Below are 24,550 nucleotides of genomic sequence, written 5' to 3'. Positions count from 1 at the left end.
CCACCATGGATGATTTTCTGGGTAAGATACAGAAGCCCCAGCCTCCAAAAGTTAGTGCCATGGGCCTGAGGTCTCCTGGTGTCCCCAAGATCCTGGGGACTCCTAGGCATAGCTTCCTCCTAAGCCCTGGTAGCGACCTGGCCCCCACTCCACTGTCAGCCCCCTGCCCAGGATGCAGAAGTCCATTACTGCTGACCAAGAGGGACCAGGCTCCCTGACCACACTGGCTCCCGTTTCTAGGGAGCGTACCAGATGTGGCCTGTCCTGGAGCTTTGGAGCTCTGCCAACAGTGCCCTTCAGCTGGTGCTCTGAAGGGACAGCGTCTCCTTGTTGTTCGGTCTCAGCTCCTCAGGGAGGTCCCTTCTGACGTCCCTGTGAGCCAGGCTCCACTCGCCCCTCTGTTTGCTGTTATACGGGTCTGTTTTCTTCTTCAGAATACTAACTATACTAGCTATACATATTTTGATATGTCCTGCATACCAGACTGTGAGCTTCCTGAGTTCAGAGGCCTCAGCTGTCCTGTCCGTGCCAATGTCCCCAGGACCTAGCACAATGCCTCGCCCACAAAACATCAACTTGCTAAATATTTGTTGATGGACTGGAGGAAGAAGCCATCCAAGGACCCCTGACAGAGCACCAGACAGCACACGGCAGGTCAGACCTGAGAGGTCCCAGGGAAGCCATCCAGTTGCCGCACAACAACTTTCAACCAAGACAGCCCATCTGGGCTCACTCAGGGATCTGGGGGAGCTATGAGAATATCGTACATGCCCCTCACAGGACAGTGACTGTGTGCTTCTGCCAGGTTACCCACTGGGATGCCCAAACCCTCTGCTTTGTCAGAGAGGAAGAGAAAGGCCTAAAAAACAAAGCGACTGCCTGTAGTCCCAGCTACTTGGGAGGCTGAGGCAAGAGATTCACTTCAGCCCAAGAGTTAGAGGTTGCTGTGAGCTGTGATACCACTGCACTCTACTGTGGGTGATAAGGTGAGACTCTGTCTCAAAAAAAGAAGAAGAAGAAGAAAGAAAGAAAGTAACTTCTTTAAGTTAGAGACTTTAACTCTGGTACTTGACACATACAAAGAATTTTTTCAAGTCCAATGCCAGCCCTCTAGGCGTTTAAAACACTCTGCCAACAGAGTTCCTTTACTCTCAGAGGCTGGTGGGGAGGCCAAATCTGCCAATGTCAGCATCCCACAATCACAAGCAGAGGCCTCCATCAGGACTTAGAAAGCAAAAGTGCCAATGTCATTTGGATGGTGTGGCCGAGGTCTTAGGAGGGAGCCAGGACGCAGAAATGAGGTTGAGAGGGGAGAAGATGCAAGAATGGACGGGCTGGGCGGCAGGGAGGAGCCATCATTCTCCTGTTGTAGAGAGCAGCCCAGAGGGTGCCGACAACAGTAGGCCTTTTTTTTTTTTAAACAATTACCAAATATAAAACACTGAGTATAAATTTTTCTATTTTAGGGTTTTCTAAACAACATTTAACTCTGTGAGTGTTTTACATCTAGGGTAAATATTTTCTGAGCATTTCCGGCCTTCGTCAGAGTGCTTATCTAAAAAGCTATTTCATTCTGCTCTTAATGGGAAAATTCCACATTCAACTCAGGCTACTTATCCTGCCCACGAACCCACGAGCACTTGCCTTCCCCTCTGTCCCAGGCTCGCCCACAGTGTGAGCAGCAGGCCGGAGCTGCCTAAGAGCCATTTCTCAAAGGCTATTTCTACCTGTGTGGACTGCACTTTCTCTTAATGAAGGGTGAGGACGTGGAGGACCACGTCAATGGCTGCCCCTATGCTCTGAGTGCAGTGGCATCAGCTCTGCCGAGCTGCAGGAACGTTTGGGAGAATTTAGGAACCGTAAGGCTGGGCTGCAGATGATAACAACTGAGGTACGCAATTGGCGACTAAGGCATGGAGGGGCTGCTTTGCTCTGCAGCCAAACCAAGTGACCAACTGTCACACATCTAGGATGACAAGAGGTTCCCAGAGAGTGGCTGCACAGTCCGAGATGCACCTTCACACCTCACCACATCTATACTAGACAACCAGATGGGCAAACACAGGACCACCCTGTGCCTTCTCTCCGCAGTGCCACTCATCTTGAGGCAGACAAGCCAGTTCTTTTCTAGTTGGAGCTTCTATCACCGTGAGCACTGGGGGATACACTTCAACACACTGTCTCACAACACAGATCATCCCCACCATGACTCTATACAGCAGACTTTATCTGCATCTCGCAAATCACCATACTGAGGCCTCAAACAAGGAAGTCAGGATGCAAATCCAGCTCAGACTCCAAATACGATCCATTCCTCTATGCTCTGCTTCCTCCAAAATTTAAGCTATCTCCCTAAGAGTCTAACTTGCCTCCTCCTCGTCCCCCAGGTTTCAGAAGGAAGGCAGAGAAGGCAGGTTCAACATGGAAAATGTCTGAGTAATGACTGAGGTATCTTAGTAGAACTACCCAGCAGGCATGGGGGCTCTCCAAAAGGAAGAGTTCTGAGACTTCAAGGAACACATCAGTCAATTTCCAGGGGACTGCTGAACCCCAGACAGGAAACCCTGGCCAGAGCAAGAGACTCTACAGAAACTACAGAGCTGCAGGTGACAGGAACCCAACTGGAAGCAAAGACCACAGAGGAGTCTGCAGTCAGCCCAGCCAGCCATGACAGGCACTGGACAGACTACACCAGGGTCAAGGATGCAGCAGCCTCCATGAAAACCTCTGGCCAAGACCAGGGCCTTCTTCCTAAGCATCTCTAAAATAGGAAAGACGGGATTTTTCTCTATTCACATACAGAACGATACTTACACCAGGAGTAGCTGAGAACCCATCTTGCATCTAGTTGCTTTGGTTCTTGGCTGAACAACCAAAGAGGCAACAGCAGGATAGCATGCAAAAGGCGAGGCTGTGGGGGGCTGGACGGACTTGGCTCAAATTCAGGATCTGCCCCCACTTAGCTGTGGAGCCTTAGGTAGGTCACTGCACTTCTCCGAGTTTAGCTTTCCTCTTAACTAAAATGTGAATAATGCTTCCCATCCCCACTCCAGGCTAACACTCAGATTAAATGGAATAGCTTATGAAAGCATCTTATACCCTCCTGTTGGGCACCCAGCAGAGATGTCAAAATGAATGTCCTCTCCCAACTGCTCTTGGGCAATCCCAGTCAGCCCTGACTCTGACCTTGAGGCTGGGACTTGAGTCAGAGGCAGCCCACAAAACGTCCCTGGGGAACCAGCACAGGTACACCTTCAAGCCTAAAGAGGATTTCCACAGAAGGCTCGATCCTTGCTGGCAGTGCCTATTTTCCTAAGGAGGTATCTTGTCACAAGAAGGGCATCCCAGAGTCAGATCTTTAGCAAATATCCCCATGACCAACTAGCCAGCATTCAAAAAAGGCAGCTGCTAACCAAAGCCCACAGGCAGTCATTCCCAGGCAATGCCCTTCTAAGAGAGGATTCTAGAGGGACCTCAGACCCAGACACGCAGACTGAGATAAATGGGTGGTACTCAAGAATTCTGACCCTCACATGACCCCGTGCACCAGATAGTAGCTGTAAGTTCACTTTCTCTGTAGAGTGACAAAGCCACCAACAGCTGGGGAATGTCAAAAAACAGGACTGCTCGGGTCTAAGTTACCCCTCCTCCAGCGGGAGAGGAAAGAAAACACATTTCTGGGTCTCTGCTTCTTTATAGTTTGCTTATGAGGAACAAACGTCGACAAGATATAGGATATCCTGCTCCGTCTGCCACCAAAACGCACAGAACATAATTTCGTAGGGAGCTACACCCGCTTAATTGTGATGCATTAAGTATTATGTTCATTGTTTCTGAAACTGGGTAGAAATGAATAATTTATTTCAGACAAAGGAAACTCTTGAATATGAAATGCCTCATCTTTTAAAATTACAATTTGGAAGGCAAGAATGAAAAAATACCCATAGCCAGTGAACCTTATACTGCTAATAGAAAACAATGCTTCAACTGTTTCTACTTTGTTTGCAAACACTGCATTTTTTTAAACATTCTTAAGAACAATCAGGACAAAAACCACTAGGTTTTCACTATCCTCACATCTGCTCAACACAGGGCCAGCGTACCCAATATTCATTTTCCGTGTTGGCTGGATAAAAGCCCTTTCTTCTCCCTCTGTTGTGTTAGCTCACCTGGAATCTACACCCCATATCCCTGCAGTCCTGGCCATCTCCTTCCGGAACTTTCTTTAGGCATCCTAGTTCTCTTCCTCTCTCTCTCTCTGTCCTCTCTCTCCACACTATCTCACTCTGCCCTGAGCTTTCTGGTGTGCCACCATCTCCCCATAGCTAACACAATGCCTGGCACCCAGTCCACTCTCAAAGGATTATGAGCTACTGCTGTTTTTAGGAGTTGGTATTTTCAACTGAATCAAATTGGTGGCTGTCGCTTCAGGTATGCCTATATGGGTGGTTCTTTTCTTTTTCTTTGCTGAGCAGAGGATATCTGCATCCATTCAGATAATCTACCATTCCTGTTTCATTCTAATAATCAGAGGGAAAAGGAGGAAGTTCAAATACATATAAAAGGAAGACACGGGTAGTCACCCATCCGCCCACTGTTTCCCGAGCAGTTCAGGAGTCCCAAGACTCACTAAATATTCTGTGTTATCTCAGCAACCCTATGAATTCGATATTGTCCTTATCCCCATTTACAGAGAGAGGATCTAGAACGTTGTTAAGTCACTATTTCCACCATCCCACTGCTAGTAAGTGTGGCAGCGTGGAATTCATATCTGGGTGTGCTTAACTCTAATTAGACTTTTGTTCTTTACCACTGAGCTCTTTTCCACATTGTATAATCTCCTGGGGTCACAGGGTCCTCATCCCCTGCCCTCCTCCATCTCCACCCCAATCTCTGGAATGAACAGAGCCTAACCCAGGAAAGCGCTTCTTGGCTCTGGGTGCTTCCTCCCAGGGGTCACCAGTAACCATGGAAAGGGGCAGCACCTCCCCTCCCTGCTCGCCCCCTCAAAACAATACTATGAACACACCCTGGGCCCAAGGAAGATGTACGAGAGGCTGGGAAGCATCTTAGGAAACAGCTCCTTGAGCTGCGGTAAGCACTGGCTGCAAGCCCGCTGTCTCCCTCCCTCCTCACTCTTCCTCCAGGCCGCTGGCGGGCCCTGGGGTGAGTGGGCATTGCTTTCAATTAAGACAACTTAATTTACAACCTCTGAGTTTTTATTCAGATGTCCTCTTGCGAAATGTTCTGAATCGAGTTGAGAATTTGGCACAGAAAACAGCCAAGAGAGACAGAAGACAGACGGGGGAGCCAGAAAAAGAAAAGAGTAAACTGAAAATAAATGAAAGAACCAGCCAATACGTTGGTTGAGTCCTCCCAACAGGCACTACCGTCAGGGCCCAAGAAAGGCAGGGCAGCACCATCTGTCCCAGGCAAGAGGACAGTGCTGGCTGGGGAGCCAAACCCTCTCACACCTGAGCCACCCACTGTCCCCAAGTGAGAGAACAAAGCCCACCCTGAACCCAGGAAAGAGGACATGATTAAGGCCCCAAAGAAAGGCAGGTGAGAATCCACTCCTCTAAGGGGTCCAGAAGGTCCCATACCCACTGCCTACCTGGGGAGGTCTTCTTCACCAGTCACATCACTCTAGTTCATAGGGCCCCACTGAACAACTGTCAGGCACCCCTCCCTTCTCCTACCACATGCCAAAATGCCTTCCACGATCCAAGGCCCTTTGAGACTTGGTCCCAGACAATGTGCTTCCTGCATTTACTCCTGCTAGTACCTGTCCATTCTCCTGTCATTCTGCTCCCCAAGTGCCCTCATCCACCTTCCCAGGACCACCCAGGGAGGCCCAGGAAGCCTTACTGATACCTGTTCCTCTGCCCACCCTGCCCTTGGCACCTAAATGGTGGGGTCTGTGTACTCTGTTTTGTGTCCTGGAGCCAGCCTCATGAATCTTTTCTCCCCAGGAGAAGGTAAGTCTGAAAGGAAGGAGCTTGAACTTGAGCCACATCTGCTCTCTATCTCCACCAGGGCCATAGTTCAGTGCTCCTGGCCTCATTGTTTGCTTCCCCAGAAGGTACCTTGTATGATGAGGGTTACTCACTGACAACAGGCCTTATGTCCTTCTCCAGTCCAGAGCATCTAAAGCCTCTGTGTGTGCTTTTATGACACCAAACTGTATTAAGTTGAACTGTTTGCAACTTCTGCTATTCTACAATATTGACCTACTAACATGGCAGTTTCATATAATTCAATCTGAAAATTCCAGCAATGCAAAGGTGAATCAGCCATCCCGTTCCCCAGTTCTACTCTGACAAAGGCCAACCCCCTAAGTATGACAAACCCACCTCTCTCTCTACTTAGCTCTTTCTCCACCATGTCTCAAACCTGCAGCCCCAACCACAGCAAATAGCCTATTAGCACCTTACTGCCCATGCTGATGACTCTGCCTGGAATTCTCTACTTACCAAACTCCTATCCATTCCACAAAACCCAATTCAAAAGTCCCCTTTAGTAACCTTCTCTAAAGTACAACTCTATCTCGTCAGTTACTCCCTCCATAGGGTCACAAAAGCTCATATGAGCTTTGTATTGAGATCTATTCACTCATCATAATTTATGTTGTTTATCCCTAAAACAAACCAAAAAAGGGAATTCTTAAGGGACTATTCCTGTTTACCTCTAAAGCACCTAGGTCTCTCATTTTCCTCATAGTAAGTTGTCAGTAAATATCTGATGAATAAACTCTGAAGAATGAAATTCCACTACACTGAAAAACTAAAAACTGATAAGGATCACAGAAAGTGACTACTTCTTCATTCTAAAATCAATAAATGTATTATTGATACAAAATATATGTAATATGTAATATTATAGGTATTAAATATATTAATGTATCACTCAGGGAAAAAATATCAATCCTTGCCTGTCATCCTAGCATTCTGGGAGGCCAAGGGGGTGGCGGATCACCTGAGCTCAGATGCTTGAGATTAGCCTGTGCAAGAGCAAGACCGTGTCTCTAAAAATTAGCCGAGTGTTGTGTCTGGCACCTGTAGTCCAAGATACTTGGGAGGCTAAGGCAGGAGAATTGCTTGAACCCAAGAGTTTGAGGTTGCTATGAGCTATGATGCTATGGCACTCTACCAAAAGTGACAAAGTGAGACTCGGTCTCAAAAAAAAAAAAGAAAAAGTCAATCCTTCCTGCCATGTGTGCTCTTAACCTTCATGAGATATTTTATCTGTTATATACGTGCAAAAGGACACTACAGCATGCCTTCTGGAGCCAGATTCCTGGTGAGAATGCTGGCTTTACCACTTCCTAGGTGTGTGCCTTCAGACAGGTCTCTTATATGGGCCTCGATTTTCCTGTCCACCAAGTGGGGCCAAGAGTACTTCTACAAAACAAGGATGAAACAAGCTATTGAATGTCAAGCACCTAGCCCATTGCCTTTCACAAATGTTTGCTGTGATTATTTTTACTTCTCTGGAGGTATCCTGGGAATGACAATCATTTCCAGTTGGAATGTGTTTAGAGTTTCAGCCTCGTCCACTCCTTTTCCCACTCTAATGCCACTTGCCATTCTTAAGCTTAGTAGAATATAGCAGTTCCACTGAGGACTCTTCGGAATTCAGGGATCTCCTGGCATCTTCTTCATCACGAGTTTATTCAAAACTCATAGTAACAGTGATCAATGAAACATTTCATAAACATGGGCTTTAAGAAACCTGCTGGCCTATTCCAACAAAGAATGCAATCGATACTTATTTTCATACATTATTAACCGTACACAAAACAATAATGTGCAAAGGACGACAGAAATAACAGTCGGCGTGGTGCTTCTTAGACAATTCACGGGCACGTGAAGGAGAGTGGTACCAGTGTGGTGGAAGACAAATGAATAGCGCATTAGGTCACCTTAAAGTGGGACTAAACTATGTATTCTTTTCTTTACCACTGTGTACTGCTATTTATATGACAACATGACAAAAAATGGCCCTAGGCATTCTGCTCCACGTTAGAAGCCTTCCATCTCACACGGAAATGAAAAAAGATACAATCCAGAAATTGCTTCTTTGGTTAATATTTCTGCAGTTCCGCAGGAATGGTTTTAATAGCATGCGTGTTCTGGATTTTGGCTGTCAATTAAGAACCCATCAGAATGCAGGGCTAAATATTAAAATAATAGGTACTGGTTTACATTTCAACTTTCAAGGCCCTTTGTCAAATGGTATTTTAAGCTGGAAGACCGAGGAGGAGAAGGTAGGAATTAAGAAGGGAAATAGCAGACTACATATCTCCTTCTGCAAAAAGGATTCTATGCTTAAAATTTCATCACGTAACAAGAGAAAGAGCACATGTTTTGGAGTCACAGGAACCAAGATGCGAGTCTGAGCTGGTCCAGGTATTGGCTGTGTGGCCCTGAGAAAGTTCCTCAACCTCTCTGAGCCCAGTTTTCCTCCTCGGAAATCAGAGGGCACAGTATCTATCTTTTCCCAAGATGAGGAACCAAAAGGAAGTATAGGCCTTGAACAGGCAGCAGACACACAGCAGGGGCTCCCCCAGAGAGACTCCCCTCCCCACGTTCACCTCCCTTTAAAGCCACTGTAGGTTTGGGGAATATAGTTCTGGAGTGGGCAGAGTTCCAAAGGCAACGGTGGTTTGACCAAAAATAGGCCATTTGACCAAATGATTAAAAGTCTGTCATATGCTAATGCTTGGATAGGGCGGACCTGGGGCCAATTTAGTAAGAGTAAATTGCAATTGATTTTCGAAGAAATTGCTTGTTCTCTTGCCTTTCCTCAGCTGTGTCACTCTCTCACACACAGCTGCCTTTGTCACAGCCAGGACCAACTGAAACACGTGTCAGGAAAGATCTTTCTGAGGCAAGATATTTGACAGTACCCACACTTACACACAGTATAAATACACTTACGCACATGAGCAGACAGATCTCTATGTACGTCTGGGTGCGTGTGTATACATGTTTATATAGATATTTTAGAGGGCTCTCATATTTAGAAACAATTCTGCCACCACAGCCATAGCCTTCTGTATGTTCTGCAAATCCCTCTGTAGATCTGGAGAGCTATCCTGAGTCATTTTTATTTTTACAACAACCTACTATTTGAAGAAAGATCATAAAAGAACACACCCCTAAAATCTTCTCTCTATAGACCCAGCACTTCTGTCTATGCAAATCCTGGATTTGAAAAGAAAATGGTTAAAAGATCACAGAAGATAAAAAATCATAATAATAAAGGTTAACAATGGCTGCTTTCACCCCTAACTTCTGATACAGTGATAAAGCCTCTTAGAACATTAATTAGAATGGAAAGGAAGATGAAAGAAATGCCCAGGGGACATAATAAATTAGCCCCTTATGCAAATTACCCATTCATTTTCATCACTGACCCAGCTAGTTGAGTCTCTAAATTACGGGAAGTGGTTACCTTCTTTAACAAAAAATTCCAGATGAAAGATTAATTTTTTTTTTAATCTGAGGGCTGAGAGGGCTTAAAGCAACAAATAATTTCTCACTTTTTCCTTGCTGACAACTCTAAAGGGGGGCAAAAAAAAAAAAAAAAAGAAAGGAAAATTAACATTTGAGCCTGTAGTTCCTGTCACAGAGACCTATTAATTAATCCTTGCCGCCAAACAATGGACAAATACTCCCTTAACTAAAGTCAGTGGCTGTGGCTTTCACCCTAACTGCCACCAAACAGAAGCAATGAAGTGTGGTATCCTGAAGGGTGCGCAGATCTGAACAGGTGAAAGCTCTCTTGAACTGAGGGAGAAAAACAGGAGATTGAGAGTTTTCAAATATCAATTTAAAAACGAACACACACCTAATTTTACTTGTCATCACTGTCCTAGACGATTTATGTCCTATTGTCCTATAAATTTATGAAACTCAGTTTTCTTATCAGTAAAATACGGGGATTGGAGTAGAACGACCTCTAAAAGTCCTACCGCATCTACAATCCAGTGATTTTATTTAGCCCTTTGTAAAACAAAGATGGCACTTCTGATCATTTAATTTATTTAAACATAATCCTATGACATGCATTGTATCTGCTGAACTCACCCTCAGCTTGATTTTCTCTTTTTTACTCTCATTTCCACCCTGTCCCTATTTTCTCCATTTTTTTTACTTTATCTTCTTCCATGTATGTAAATATTATACGATGCCTTAAATATATTCTACTTTTCAAAGTAAGGTAGCCACTGAATCAACCTTGCTCTATGAATGTTATTAATATGAAAGATACATATGCCAAGATCACCAAGTTTCCTCGGCATGAAGAAAATGCTAGAAAGAAAATCAGTAAGTCCTAGAATAATACAAGATTATACAACCCTTCAAGAAGGAAAAAAAAAAATATTAAAGACTATCCCAGTCCACTGCCCTCATATAAAAGGAGGAGACAACTCTGAGGAAGGGCACGCCCTCACCCAAGGTCACCCAGTTAGCTAGGGATAAATGAAGCAAGAAGCACAACCAGGTCTCCTGCCTCCCGGACCAGGACTTTTTTGACCAAACAAGCCCTGATTTGATAACTACTCTTAAGAATTTGCTACTGTGTCTTAGAGAACAAAAAATAAAAAGGACATTCTTTGGAAAGAACAAGCTTCGACAGCAGAAAAATTAAGAGATGGCAAAAAGAAATACTTCAGAGGACTAAGGAGAAGGAATGAGGACAGACATACTGGCTATAAATAATTTGCACCTTGTAACAATCTTCAGTTCACGCAATTACCTGTCACTCAGGGATGTTTTATCTCCCTTCTTCTGGTAACGGGACCTACAGTAAGTAACTCTATGCAAAATATTTAACTGTCTGTCCCTTCACAGCCTTCAATGGAACACTCCAGCCCTTGCGCTAAGTATTTGGATACGAGAATGTCCTACTGCTTTATTCATGAACCTTCTTGAGGTTGACACATTTAATACAATTAATCTAATCTTGCCTTTAGGAAGTGCTCACTGAGACAGAAAGATACAAGTTCTTCAGGTAATCAAGCAGTCAATAAGAAAGAATATGTGTAAACTGTGAGTTCATTTTTGCAAAAAAAAAAAAATGCATGTCTGTATGCATGGATGGATGTATACATGTACATATACAAATGCATATATAGGAAAAATCAGAAAAGACTCCTAGTAACATGTTTACAGTGAGACTCTCAGTGATGGAAATTTCTTTTCCACTTTTTACCTGTTTGTAATTTCATATGGTTCTACAGGAAAAAAATGGATGGCTGAGGGGCAGAAGAGGGAGAGAATAAAAACCAAAAGTAGTGGTCTGTGAAAGCGAAATGTAAGTGTACTTAGCAGAGCCTTTGGAGATGGAAGCCTCTCCCAGGTTTAAGGCATGCCCTTCTCAGGCAGCAGTAATTCTTGCTGCGATGAGGGTGTTGGAAGGAAGATTTATGGGGAGAGGGTGGAGGGATGGAATCAGCCAACTGAGAAGGGGAAGCTGATCGCAGAATCCTTAAGCACAGGAAGAGCTCCACCTGGGGTGATGACCAGCTGCAACAAACTCACCCCCAACCTAGGAGCACAAGGACAGGACTCCAGAGGTGCTGGAGGGACTCAGAGCAGCAACAAGGAAGACCTTCCCATGGGGCAGTTAAGCCTCAAGCTGGGTTAGTAGAAGACAGGACTTTCCTTTAGGGCTTTTTAAATAGAGGATAGATTTTTCACAGCTTGTCCAAGGTGGTTTATAAGCAGCCTTTCTGAAAGCTCAGGTGTGCCAACCTTTCAACACATGGAATCACGGTTCTGGGATCAGGGAACACAGTCTGCTGAAAAGAGTCCCAGTCTTGGGGTCAGGAGCAACCCAACATCAGGCAGGGCTTTAGCGCAGCATTAAAAATGACAGAGATATACTAAGGGCCAAACTTGTTTCAGGCACCATACTAGGTATTTGATATACGGCACCTTTAATCCACAGGAACCTATAACGCAGTCATTATCATCATCCCGTTTCACACCCAGGAAGCTGAGCCACAGAGAGCTCAGAACAAAACGAGTGGCAGAGCTGGCTTCATTCACCCAGGTAGCAGGGGCTTCAGAGCTCGAGTTCTTTCTCCAGGATGTGTGAAGATGTGGGGATTTGAAACTGCCCAGAGCGCTGGTAGAACAGTAGCTGGTCAACCTTCCTTGTCTATGACACAGGGTGTCTGGGGCAAGACAGCAAGTCAATTACTATGTAAAAGAGTCTGAAAAGGAAGACCAGAGCCAGATCTTTCCTGTAAGTCACCAAGGTGCTAAGATAAGACCTTGCAATGAGGAGGCCAAGTTGGACTGGGAAAACCAGATAGAGGGAGGTTGTGAACAAGGCCCATGCAAAGATAAGACGGGGACATTCTGGAAATGGAAAGACAGCAGGTAATCTCAGCAGGACTTGGTGATGGGTCCAGCTGAAGGAATGAGAATGGGAGGAGGGATGGAAGTGACCCTACAGTTCACAGTGTAGACCATCAGGCAGATGACAAAGCCAATACATAAGACAGGAGACCCAGGAAGAGAGGGTACAAGGAGAAAAGGGGGAGAGATGATGAGATCCAATTTGGACAGGCAGAGTTTGAGGTGATACAACCAGGTGATACTGAGATACAATCAGATGGAGTTGTCCAGAACTCAGCTGGACATGCTTGGTTAGAGGTCAGGAGAGGCTGGAAGAAGAGGGAGGGCTCCGAGTCATCAGATTAAGTGGCAGCTGAGGTCCCAGGAAGGGAGGCAGTTGTCCATAGACAGAAAGAAGCCAACACTGACCTCCCCTACCGCACTGCCATGTCTTGGGAAAGGTTCCCCAGGCCACCCTCAAGCAGTGTGATTCTGGTCTAATTGCTTCCCCTCTCTGACCTTCAAAAGTCTGTACAACAGAGCAAGGACCCTTCTTCCCTGACATTCAGCCACTTGCCGTGGATGGGACACCTGCTCAGGACCAGAAAGGATGGCTGATGCTGCACAGACACATGGCATAACAAAGCAAGTCCACGACTCTCCAGTGGGAAAGACAGACACGTAAGTCAGCCCTCTGGATTCACGATGATTGACAGCTAACAGAAAGGCAAGAGCACAGCGCGTCGTGAGGGAGTCCTGAGTGGAAGTGCTTGTCTGGGGAATTCTAGCAAGGTTCTCAGAGATGAAATTTGATCTTGGTCTTGAAAAACTACCAGAAGATTTCCAAGCAAAGGCAAGGCCACGTGCAAACGCACAGGAAAGTGAATGCACGTGAAATAGTCGGGGAATGGTCTGGCTCGCTGGTGGGAGGTAGTGTATGGCTTCATGAAGGAGGGCAGGGCCTGGCCGTGTAGCGCCCCTACTGGCCTGCTACAGAGTTTACCACACGTCAGAGTAAGTAGCAGGGAACTAATGCGGGTGCTCAAATACAGAAACAGCCCCATTAAAGAACTGAGTAGAAAGGAGAGGACCATCACACCCCCACCGGCAGCAAAGGCTGCTATGCACAAGCCTTTCTCTCTCATCATGACTCCACAAGAAAGCAAATGATGTCATAAGGTGCATCTCTAACATGTAAAAAATAATTTTTTTAGAAAAAGGGTCTCACTATGTTGTCCAGGCTGGAGTGCAGTAGGTGCCATCATAGCACACTACAGCCTCAAACTCGGCTCAAGCAATCCTCCACCTTCAGCCTCCTGACGAGATGGGAACCATGCTGGGTTCATGCAACATTCATAATAATATATATTTTTAAAATAATGTCATGAATATAATAGTAGATTAAGGCAGGTATGCTAAATGTAGCTAATTATTCATCGCACCATTCACAAAAAGGGGCCAGGACTCAAAAGCGTCTAGATGCATCTCATCCTGCAACAAAACATTTCCAATTAGTTGGGAACTAATGTCAAGATCCTAAGTCCTCCTGGGAAGGTCCAAGCTACTTCTAGAACTCAGAAGGGAAATGAGGACCAATCCAGAAGGCTGAGGCTTTGCCTTGTATGCAATCCCATCAACTTTGATTCTGTTCAAGGAAGGCCCGGCATCGCTTGACTCTTCTCTACAAAATCCAATCTCCTAATCAATAATTTTAAATCTTGGAGCCTGGTTTTTCTCTTGCTGCCAAAGAGGGGCTTATATCCTCCCTCTGATCCTCCATCAGGCTTTTCTTGGCACCTACTGTACTTTCAAAATTTCTCCCTGCTTTGCTCTTCCCCCTTCAGAGATTAAAAAACAAACAAAAAAGCCAACAGGCTCATCATCATTTCAAATCACTATTTACTTCTCACTGTTTCCTGAACTTTTCTGAGGTAGAAAAGGAGGAGGCAGAACAGAGGTGAAAGAGCAGGAGCTGTGGCTGGGAGAGGCAGGCATTCAACACCACACTGCTGCACCTGCCCTCAGAGCTGCTGGAGATGGCACAGCTCCACCCTCTTGGCTCCTACCACCCTCTCCCATGTTCCCTCCTCTACTCAACATCATGCCTGGCTGGCTTCTGCCTTTGTATACGCCTGCTCACTGCCGGACTCTTCATGTTCCAGACCCCTAAAAAACCACACTGCCATCAACCCACAGGTAAAACACCCCTTCAAGCCTATAAGATGCCTTAGGAGCCAAAGGCATCTTTTCCTATCACGTTTCCAAGGGAGGAAACCCTTCAGCCTCCCACCACCATGCTCATGTGAGCTGGCTTCTTGGTTTCCCTTCCGCAGTTCAGGCATCAGAACACAGATGACAGTTTTTAGACTCTACCTTATTTTTGTTCCCTTCCTTGTTGGCACCAGGCCACTGATAATACTTCAACATGGCCTTTCATCTGGTTAGCAAGGAAAACAGTGGCAAAGGGGGCAGTGGGTCTCAGGAATCTAAAGAAAATGGGAAGGCAAGAAAGGTCGCACGTGTCTTGTTCAGTGTGAAGATTCACCCCAGCACTAAACATATGTGGATGGACGTACGCTGCACGTTGAGCAGAGAAATCCAAATAGGGAAACTCTGATTGCTACCATATCTGTAAAAAGCAGAGACCTTGTTGTCCCAGTTTCCTTAGAGAGAGTTTCAAGGCAGAAAAGATGTTCTAGAAACTGAGATTCAAACGTGAAATAAGCAACATTTATCATCCTGCTTCTCCATCCTACAAAGGCCAAACTGGATAATATGCATTATTCAACAACTTAAAACCTCTCAAGACTCCATTTGGCTTTACTATCCCACTTAAGGAACACAGTCACTGTCAGAGGTCAAAGCTCATTAGTGCTGGAACCCAAAGTCAATGCCCTTGAGATATAAAATGGAACTCTAGACAACGCTTTCTCAGCTCTGGTTAATTCATTATGACTTCTGGGTTCTCGGCAGGATGGGTCTTACAACAAACTCAGATTCATATTTGCTATGAAAAGTAACCTAGCTGAGAGGGATCCAGTGAATGAGTGAAACCTGGTCCATGCAGAAGAATTTCCAACACTCATAAAAGAAATTCAGACAAGCAGGTGGTATCTGAGAAAGACCACAGCATTTTAAATATGAAAATAATGGCAAGGATGGAAAGGTGATGCAAAGGCGCAGTGGGGGACTCTTGGTCCATGGCTGCCACAGCTGGAGAGTATTTACTCTGATTACCAGACAGTGACTGAGAAAGGGGAAAGGAGTCTGTTAAAAACCCTAGTGCTCATCGCAATTCAGAAATTAAAACCCAAATGGCCCTTCTTCCTTGCTTACTTCCTCACTTCTCAATGTCCATGGGGAGTAAAGGTGTCCCTGCAGATGTCCATGGATCCCCTTCCAGGAATCAGTACAAAGACTAAGCAGGCAGCAGGCAAGAGGCACTACCCCTCAGACGCAGGAGGAGGTCAGGTTGCCTTTGCTACCCCACTGGCCACACGCCATCCTAGTACATCTCTCTTCCACTGCTTGAGCTATTATCCTACCTGATCCCAGGGGACAAACAGTATCAGGAGGAATTTGGACTGGAAATTATTGGCATTATTCAGGATGTTATATGAATTCTTCTAATACTCAACCTGTACCCTTATTATCTTATTCCCAAACAGACAACAGACACACATACACACACAAACACACACACTTACTTTTCCTCTGAAGAAAAAGAATAATGTAGAAGAGGGCTTCTCAAGCTTCACATACATATGAAGCACCCAGCCTAGGGAGCTCATTAAATGCATATTCTGATTCAGTAGTAAAATGAGATTCTGCCCTTCTTCCAAAGTCTCAGGCTATGTCGATGCTAATGGTCTAAGAATCACACTCCAAGAAACAAGAGGTAGATTTACAAAAGCTTAGAAACAAACAACTACGGGTTTAAAGTCTCGTTCTACCATGTAGGCATTTTGGGATCTTGGGCTGGTTTCCTAATTTTACCATGTCTCAATCTCCTCATTTCTAAATTGGAAATAATAATACCTAAGAGGCACTTAACGGTGATTACATAAGTTAATGATATAATGCTCTTAACACAGTTCCTGGCATATAATAAGGGATTAATAAATGTCAGTTGCTGGCTGCCTTTAAGATGCATAAGGGTGGAGATGAGGGTGGAGATGATAATTGGCTCAATGCCAAAATCACAATACCTAGAACATAGTAGGTGTTCAGTGGATGTTTAGTGAATGAACAGATGTACATATAACACACCCCCACAGGCCTAGCACAGTGGCTCGTGCCTATGATCCTAGCACTTTGGGAAGCCAAGGCAGGAGCATCCCTTGAAGCTAGGAGTTTGAAACCATTCTGGGCAATATGAAGACGCTGTCTCTACAGAAAATTAACAAAAAAATAATTAGCTAATCACAGAGGAATGTGCCTACAGTCCCAGCTACTAGGAAAGATGAGGATCACGTGAGTACAGGAGTTGAAGGCTGCATCAAGGTGTAAGGATGTCATTCCTGGGCAACAGAGTGAAACACTGTCTCAAAAAATAATACACACACACGCACACACACACACACACGTAATATTGGTATTTACATACTCCCTTGGTTCTATGGCTTTTCTCCAAGAACATATAAAACATTTATAACACCAGAACACGCTCACCAGTAACAAACCATCAATCACCTCATAAAATTAAATTCAACATTAACCACCAAGAAACATATAATTTGTGATTGCTATATATACTTAAGAAAACATCTTAACTGTAAATAAAGATAACATCAGTCTGGAATCTGTATGTCATTTAGAAAAATTATTGCCTTATTATTTATGCACTGTTTGAATACAGATGTTATGAAAAACTTAAGTCTAAAACTAAGTTCATTTCCAAACCACACATAGAAATGCAAAGAAAGACACAACAAACCATGGGGGAGTAAGACTACATTTTAAAAGGCCGTCAGGCAGGAGTACATTCTCTTATAAACACACACACTTGCTTAAGAAAAAATAGAAACAGAGGAATTGTTAACAAATGGTAGAGCTTAATCTTTTAAATCAAAGGCAGATGAGTGAATTCATCCAAAAATTTTCAATAATCTAAGATTATCTTCAGGTGTCTTGTAAAGTAAGTGGCATCATGTGAATAGATCCCATTTCCAGGGAGGCACTGTGCAAGGTATACAGCAAGAAGAGAATACGATTGCCACCTACAGACAGAAGCGGCACTCCCTTTGTAAGAGTTGGCCAATCATATTTCAATGTGAAAAAAAATCCAACCAAGTCACCTCCCTCCAACCTCTTCCAAATCACCATAACACACTACTTCATTTAGAATTACTTTCAAGTCATACAATCTTCTCTAGGCATTCTGCCTCTTCATTATCATCATCCTATTTCTAATTTCCCAGAAACATTGTGCCATTCAACTACCTACTTATGCACTACTTGAGAGCCAAAGAGAATGCAAGCCAAGAAATTCAAGCAGACAAAGGCATCAGAGTGGAAGTATAAATCTGCTTACCTGATATGAATGGGACCACCCGGAATATATCTGACAATCTGCTGTTAACTGGTTCATATGGGGAATCCTCCAGCAGATCATTTCCTAAAAACAATAGAAAGATTAGACTCAGATCTGAAAAACAGACACACTTCAAGCAGTTTTTCACTGCTGAGTCTGAATTCTAATTATGTTATGATTGTGTAACAAAAAGATGCTGAAACTTTCAAAGATTGCAAATGCATCTATTTGGCTGTAGTTATTACTCTTCATTCCCTCTGTCTCTGTTGTCCTTGTTCTCCCCAGAGTGCCACGAAAACACTGAAGAACAACCCAGCCCGATCTTGCCAGAAAACTCTCCTACTCTTTGCAAAGGAATGAAATTAGAGAGGAAAGAGCTGGTGACGTCACAAGCTCAGCTTGCCTCAAGGAGCCAATGGAAGAAAGGTGACCCAGACAAGACCTACATTGTATTTGCTTCCAAAACATGGGATGCAGTCAGAAAGCAGGTACCCTGACTATTAAACAGTCCATCTCTGAAATAGGTTTTCATTAATAGATTCTGGAAGAAGTGGTAGCTGACAGGTCAAATCTGTACATGACAAATCCTCAGCCTGGGTCTCAGTGGAGAATGAATGCACAGAATGTCTGTGCTAGATTTACAAACATGACCCACCCCTGGCACAAAAATATTCCCATTGGAATGGATGGTTGTGACAAGTGAATCTTTCTCTCCCTAAGCTACTTCTGTGTTAACCAAGGTTGAACCACACCAGCTGGTTCAAGACTCCCCTAATCTAAGATGACAAATGGTTTTTCACACATCTGCCTTTTATCAGGTTTGAGGGGGTAAAGATAGAGTGGTTTCTGCTGGACCTTTTATAATTCTTTATCTTATGTCAGAGTGGGTTAAAGGGAAAAAGAAAAAGGGGAAACTCCAGGCAAGATGCAGGGCAAGCTTTCCTATTATGCAGTGAAGCCAGCTAAAGCCTCTGGCTGGCTCTCCTTAGATTGTAAGGCTTAGAAGTTTTGGGTTCCTTGGGTGGCCTTTAGTGGGTTCCTTCTCCGATGCTCCACCAGGTTTCAAAGAGGTCAGTGCGGTCCCCGGGGCGCCTCCTCCAAAACAATCAGGCCCAACAATGCTGCTCTGGCCCAGCAAACACCAGCTGCCACTATCCCAGGGGGCCAATGAAAGGTCCTCATTCCACAGCTGGGGAGAAGCAGCAGAGGATGAGATCAGCCGGCCTGGGGATGCAGGGGCCCGCCTGCCTTTGGGAGGGACAGTGGTGGACGGGGACGGGGGTCAGACACGCGTACCCTGCAGGCTCTGGTACATGCTCCAGTAAATGCGCAAGCAGTTCTTCTCCTTCTTCATGCCCCGCTTGCAGCGGCAGTTGTACAGCGACTTCTGCTTCAGGGCCTCCATGGCGCTGCGGCACTCGTCCTTGGCCTCCAGGCCAGACGCCAGGCTGAAGTTGGTCTCCTTGCCCGCCACGCACTGTCTCAGCGTGCGGTACTTGGTGCTGCAGCTCTGCTCCTTCAGGCACTGGTCGCTGGCTTTCACGCAGTCCAGGCGATCCCCGCCGCTCACCTCGGCCGACAGGAGCAAGTCTGCGGGGTGAAGGGGAGGGAGCCTAAGTGCCACGGGACAGAGATCCCGACGCCCCTGTCCCGGGAGAGGGTACGCGCCCAGGATGGACAAGGACGCTCGACCACATGTTCCAGGGCACCCTGCTCAGGCTGCGGGCCCACCCCACTACACCCGGGTAACCGTTTTCCAGTCCCACGGAACTCCTGCCCCATCCCCTCCTCCTGGCCCTCAGGAGAGGGTGGCGCAAACTCAGCCCGCGGGCTTTGAGCGCTGTGCTCCGAAGCTTGCGCTGTCCAATGCGCTCTCCAGCCCTCTACCCCGGGGCGGCACGGCCGGAGCAAGGCTCCAGCCGCTCCCTGAGCCCGGCTCGGCTGACCCCCGGAGACTGTCCGAGGAGGATCGGTGGCCGACAGGGCGCTGGCCGCGTTCTGGGCTGGGGCGGACTAACAGTGGCCAGCGGTCCGTCAGGCCGGGAGCGCCGAGACGCTACTTGGGGCTCGGGGAAAAGTTTTCCCTTCGAAGTTTGCTCTCCCGACCCAACGCTCGCCCATGCTCCACCTGCCCTCCGCGAGATCCTAGGACTCGCAAAGGGCGCAGGGCCGGAGGCTGGAGGGCCCCTTGGTTCCCCGTTGGGCTGGATCATTAAAACCACCAGAAACAAAAACCACGCACGAATACCTGCAGTCATTGCCTCGCCACCATCGCCTCCCTAGCCGAGCATTCATGATCCCCTTCCCCAGAAGAAAACTTCCTCCCACATCCCCCGCACCCGCGCCTCAGTTGGGGGTCACGGCGGGGTGGATCTTCTGCTAACTACCCTCCGGTCCTTCTCTGAGGATAAGAAAGCCAGTGGGGGGCCTCGACTTACCCAGGAGCGGCAGCACGAAGTACAGGGTCGCCAGGAACATGGTGCCGGCGCGCAGCTGGTCCCCTTCCCACCCAAAAAAATCCCGAGCCGCCGCTGGGTCTTTCCAAGGGAGCTCAGCATGCAGCGATCCCCGGACCGCCGCGCTCCTCTGGCCGCCCAAAGTTCAGCTCCATCCAGTGTAAGAGGAAACTCCCAGTCAGTCAGCCACCGCCGCCGCCGGCGACTCGGCTCCAGTAGGGTGGCGGGGCGCGATGGCGGGAGGCAGTTCCGCTTTTAGGGGTTCAGGTCCGACTCAACCTAGAATAGGGAGAGCTTTGAAATGAGAGCAGAGAACGCCGAAGCCTCCTCTCCCCACCCCTCTCCTCTCCCCCGCTCCCGCCTTGGGGGACTTCTCAACGCCCTGGTGAGGACCCACCCCCACCCCCACCCCCACCCGGGTCGGGGCGCTGGGGGCGCATGTGCGTATATTCCCGGCGGCCACCGACTTGGGGCGGGGAGAGCTGGAAAGATCCGACGCAGGGTCCCAAAGTCCAAGAGGGTGCCTATCGGGTGAACCCAAGAGGCTGAACGCAAACAAATAAATAAACGTTACTTTCCCAGAGCCAGGAGCTGACCGGCGGCTGCCTGGAGTCGCAGCCCTCGGCTGCGGCGGTAGCTCCCTGGCCAGCCCTGGCGCGGAAAGAGCCCCTTCTCCCGGGAAGTTGGCCGCCCCCTCCTCGCGCCCGCTGGTTAGCTCGCTCAGCTGCCGGACCTCTACTCCCAAACCACCACCCGCTACTCCCGTGTCGCCGTCCTTTCTGTCCCCGAGGCTCGCCTTAATGAGGCAGCCGGGTGAGGGGACCAGCGGCCGGGCTGGGGCCGAAACCCCGCTTGTGCGCCCCCACCCGCGGAGCGTCCTCCGCTTCCTCCTGGGCGTCCCCGCCTCTCACACACTCGCCTGGGCCCGGGACTCCAGAGCATCCGCACCCCAGCCTAGGACAAGCGTGCCGGGCCGCTGTCCCCGAACAGGTGCAGCCCGGCTACACGAGCGCCCCCCCCGGTACCCCAAAGTTGGGCGACGCGCGCAAGATGGAAAGAGATGGCCGGGGAGGAGGGGCAGGGAGCGGCAATGGGTTCTCAAATAGAATAAGAAAACTCTCCAAATGCCACCAACCTGGACTCAACCGACCGCGTCCAGCTGCGGCGAGAAGCCAGTTTATTTATTTATTTATTCTTGGGGGGTGGTGTCCCCGCCCCCTCCTTCCCCTTCCGGGCTCTCTTTCTCTGCCCTAGGGGGGAAAAGAGATGCCGTAATCTTCGAGAGTAGTCCGAGCGTTGATTTTGGCCGGGACGATTTCCGAGCAGAGCCCCGATTCATATGCCGGTTAGGGATGTTAGTGGTTATTGGAAGCAGCGCGGAGGATGGCGAGTGCGGAAGCCAGATTTTTGCCGGCCAGAAGACCCTCGGCCTGCTCCTCCAGCTGCCCGGTAGCGCACCGGTAGCTCGTTGCGAAGCTCGCCCGCACGCCGCCGCAGGCGCACAAGCTCGCTTGCTCGCGGTGGGACCCGGGGCTGGACCCGCAAGCGCGCACAGGACACGCAGAGCTCTGCAGCCGGCCCAGGGCGCTGCCAGACTCACTCTCTCTCTCTTTCTCCGCCCTCTCTCACTCTCTCTCTCTCTCTCTCTCTCTCACACACACACACACACACACACTCTCGCACACCCCTCAAACGGGCACAATGCACAAGGGCTCTTTTTTTCTTCTTAGTGTGATGAAGCCAGACCCTTCTTCCGGACACAAAGTTTTCCCCCCACGTCACTCGCGTCAATGACTCAAGACTTGGCGCGTTAAAGACACACTCAGACTCAGGCCCCCGGGGCGGCAATCGCGAGATGCGCCCACCCGTTCTTCCACGCCAGCGCGCACTCACTCACACTCGAGCACACTCACACGTGCACTTGCTGACTCTACCTCTCTCCTCCAGCTTGGATGAGACAAAAGGGGAGCCCCCAGCCCACTGCGGTCAGACCTGCCTTTGGGAAATTTATAAACTGACCTCCATCTTGGCTGTTTCAGGAGTAAATTAAAAAAAAAAAAAAAGCCCAATATGTACAGTCCTTCGCCCCAACCCTGGGACCGCTAGATACCACAGGAGCTGCTCAGTAACCCCCACCCCCGCGCTCCCTCCCACACTCTCGCTCCCCTTCCCGCACGCTGGGGGGCGCCCGGGGCTCCCAAGTCTACTCTGGGTCCAGAGACTGTGTCTAGAGACAGCCCGCAGTGGCGGGTGGCCAACTGGCCGCTCCAGCTCGTATTCGGGATCTTTGTTGATGTCCAAGTTCATCTCTCAGGGAAACCGAGTTTGAATCAAGTCTGCAGGAGCCCAGCTGTCAAATCTGCAAGCCCATCAGATCAGACAATGGGCCGCCACAGAGGACAGAAAAGAAACGCTCGTTTTGATGGAAGGGGGTTAATTGAAAAGGGCAAGGGCTTTGGTTGAAGTTTGAGGCCCTGGTGTAAGAGCGGGGAGAAGAGGAGGAGGAGAGTCTTTTCAACTACACAGCAGCCAGGCGCGCTCTCAGCTGCCGCGGCTGCTTGTGGACGCGCCGCGCACTGTTTCCGGTCGCCACGGAGTGTCTGCGCCTCCATGGTGGCCCCAGACGCTGAGTACATCCCGCCAATCCACGTTCCTGGTTTGCTGTGCACGTGTTCCTCAGGGGCAGGTGTGAGGAAACTGACGCCCTCATCAGACACCCCTCCCCCTACACACACAGAGTCACACTACACATGGATTTTTAGTTCAGTGTATCAGTTTACATTTGGTGGGTGAGTAAACAAAGCAAACATATGTCACATTTTTGCGACAGATGGTTCAAACCAAGGGCTACTTAAGTTCTCTTTCTGTAGCAGTGGTAGCAGTCTAAGTTACAGCGTGGATTAAGTAGAAGTGTAATTAAGTCATCCAGTCAGTTGCTTTGACTTAAAGAAGTTTATTTTATTTTCACACACAAAGTAGAGAAATCCTGGGGAGGTGACTTTAGGGAGAGAAGGACTGAATATGAATTAACAGTTTGTTTAAAGACTGCTCCTCCCTGGACACCAAAACATAAAACCGTCTTTCAATGTTCCATTTTATGAGTGGAGAAGAATATCTTCCTTTGGAAAAATCAGTCATTAGAATTTGAATTTTCAATGGACGGCCTGGTTCTTATTCAATGCTGACCACTTGGGATAGTTGGACAACAATGAGGTTTAAGGCATCATCCACGCCTTTTGTTTTCTATTTTTAGAAGCGGCTCCATGTTACCCTATGTCCCCACAGAAATCTTTTAAAATCAAATTTGAACAGGGTAGGGGAAAGGTAAACCAGAAGCCCTCCAAATGTAGACCATAGGACTTCTTTTCAAAGTGCAAATGGCCTCAGACTTATGTTTCAACTTAAGATTTTTAGACTTTATTATGGCGCAAAAGCTCTATACATTCTGTAGAAACTGCATATACCATTCAAGTGCATATACAACCACTCTGTTTTTCACTTTCCCCTGAGATATTCAGCACTTTATTATGTAATAACATAAACTCTGTGTTAGATGATTTTAGCCCAACTATAAACTAATATAAGTGTTCTGAGCACTTTAAGGTAGATTAGGCTAAGCTACAGTGTTCAGTAGGTTAGGTGTATTAAATGTATTTTTGACTTAGAATATTTTCCATTTACAATGAATATATCAGGATGTAACCCAACTGTAAGCAAGAAGCATCTGTACTTGCAGCTGCAAGAATATTTCAGAACCATCCACTCACAGTGGTTCTTATTAGGTTCTTTTGTTTGTTTATTTAGAGACAGGCTGGAGTACAGTGGTATGACCATAGTCCACTACAGCATCTAACTCTTGGGCTCAAGTGATTCTCTTGTCTCAGTCTCCAGAGTAGTTAGGACTACAGATGCATGCCACTCCACCTGGCTAATTTTTTACTTCTGTTGCAGTGGGAGGGTCTCACTGTGTTGCTCAATCTGGTCTCAACTCCCGGGCTCAAGCAGTCCTCCCTCCCTGGCCTCCTAACATGCTAGGATTACAAGCATGACCCACTGCCTCCTGCCTAACTAGTCCTTCTTAAATTCTTACTGATGATGAAAACAGAGCTTTGTTTTTAAAAGGTAATAATAAACCCCTGATGCTGTCATTATGTTGTCCAATACAACAGTCACTAACCACGTGGCTAGGTCAATGAAATTAAAGTTAA

General features: G+C 47.3%; 1 protein-coding gene across 1 annotated transcript in view; it reads right to left on the bottom strand.

The window, feature by feature from the left end:
• The window catches only part of GFRA1 (GDNF family receptor alpha 1), a 196,553-nt gene extending 175,932 nt beyond the window's left edge, over nucleotides 1-20,621 (bottom strand). Inside the window, exons 1-3 of the mRNA XM_012803685.2 lie at nucleotides 20,325-20,621; nucleotides 19,183-19,476; nucleotides 17,887-17,970 (exon numbers count right to left, since the gene is read on the bottom strand). Coding sequence (XP_012659139.1) covers nucleotides 17,887-17,970; nucleotides 19,183-19,476; nucleotides 20,325-20,364 — 418 coding nt within the window. The 5' untranslated portion in view covers nucleotides 20,365-20,621. The remainder of the gene's footprint in view (nucleotides 1-17,886; nucleotides 17,971-19,182; nucleotides 19,477-20,324) is intronic.
• Between the last annotated feature and the right edge of the window lie 3,929 nt (nucleotides 20,622-24,550).

Source organism: Otolemur garnettii, unplaced genomic scaffold (genome assembly GCF_000181295.1).
Source record: "Otolemur garnettii isolate 467f Iridium unplaced genomic scaffold, OtoGar3 scaffold00021, whole genome shotgun sequence".
Classification (NCBI taxonomy): Eukaryota; Metazoa; Chordata; class Mammalia; order Primates; family Galagidae; genus Otolemur; species Otolemur garnettii.
This window is presented reverse-complemented; position numbering and strand designations above follow the sequence as displayed.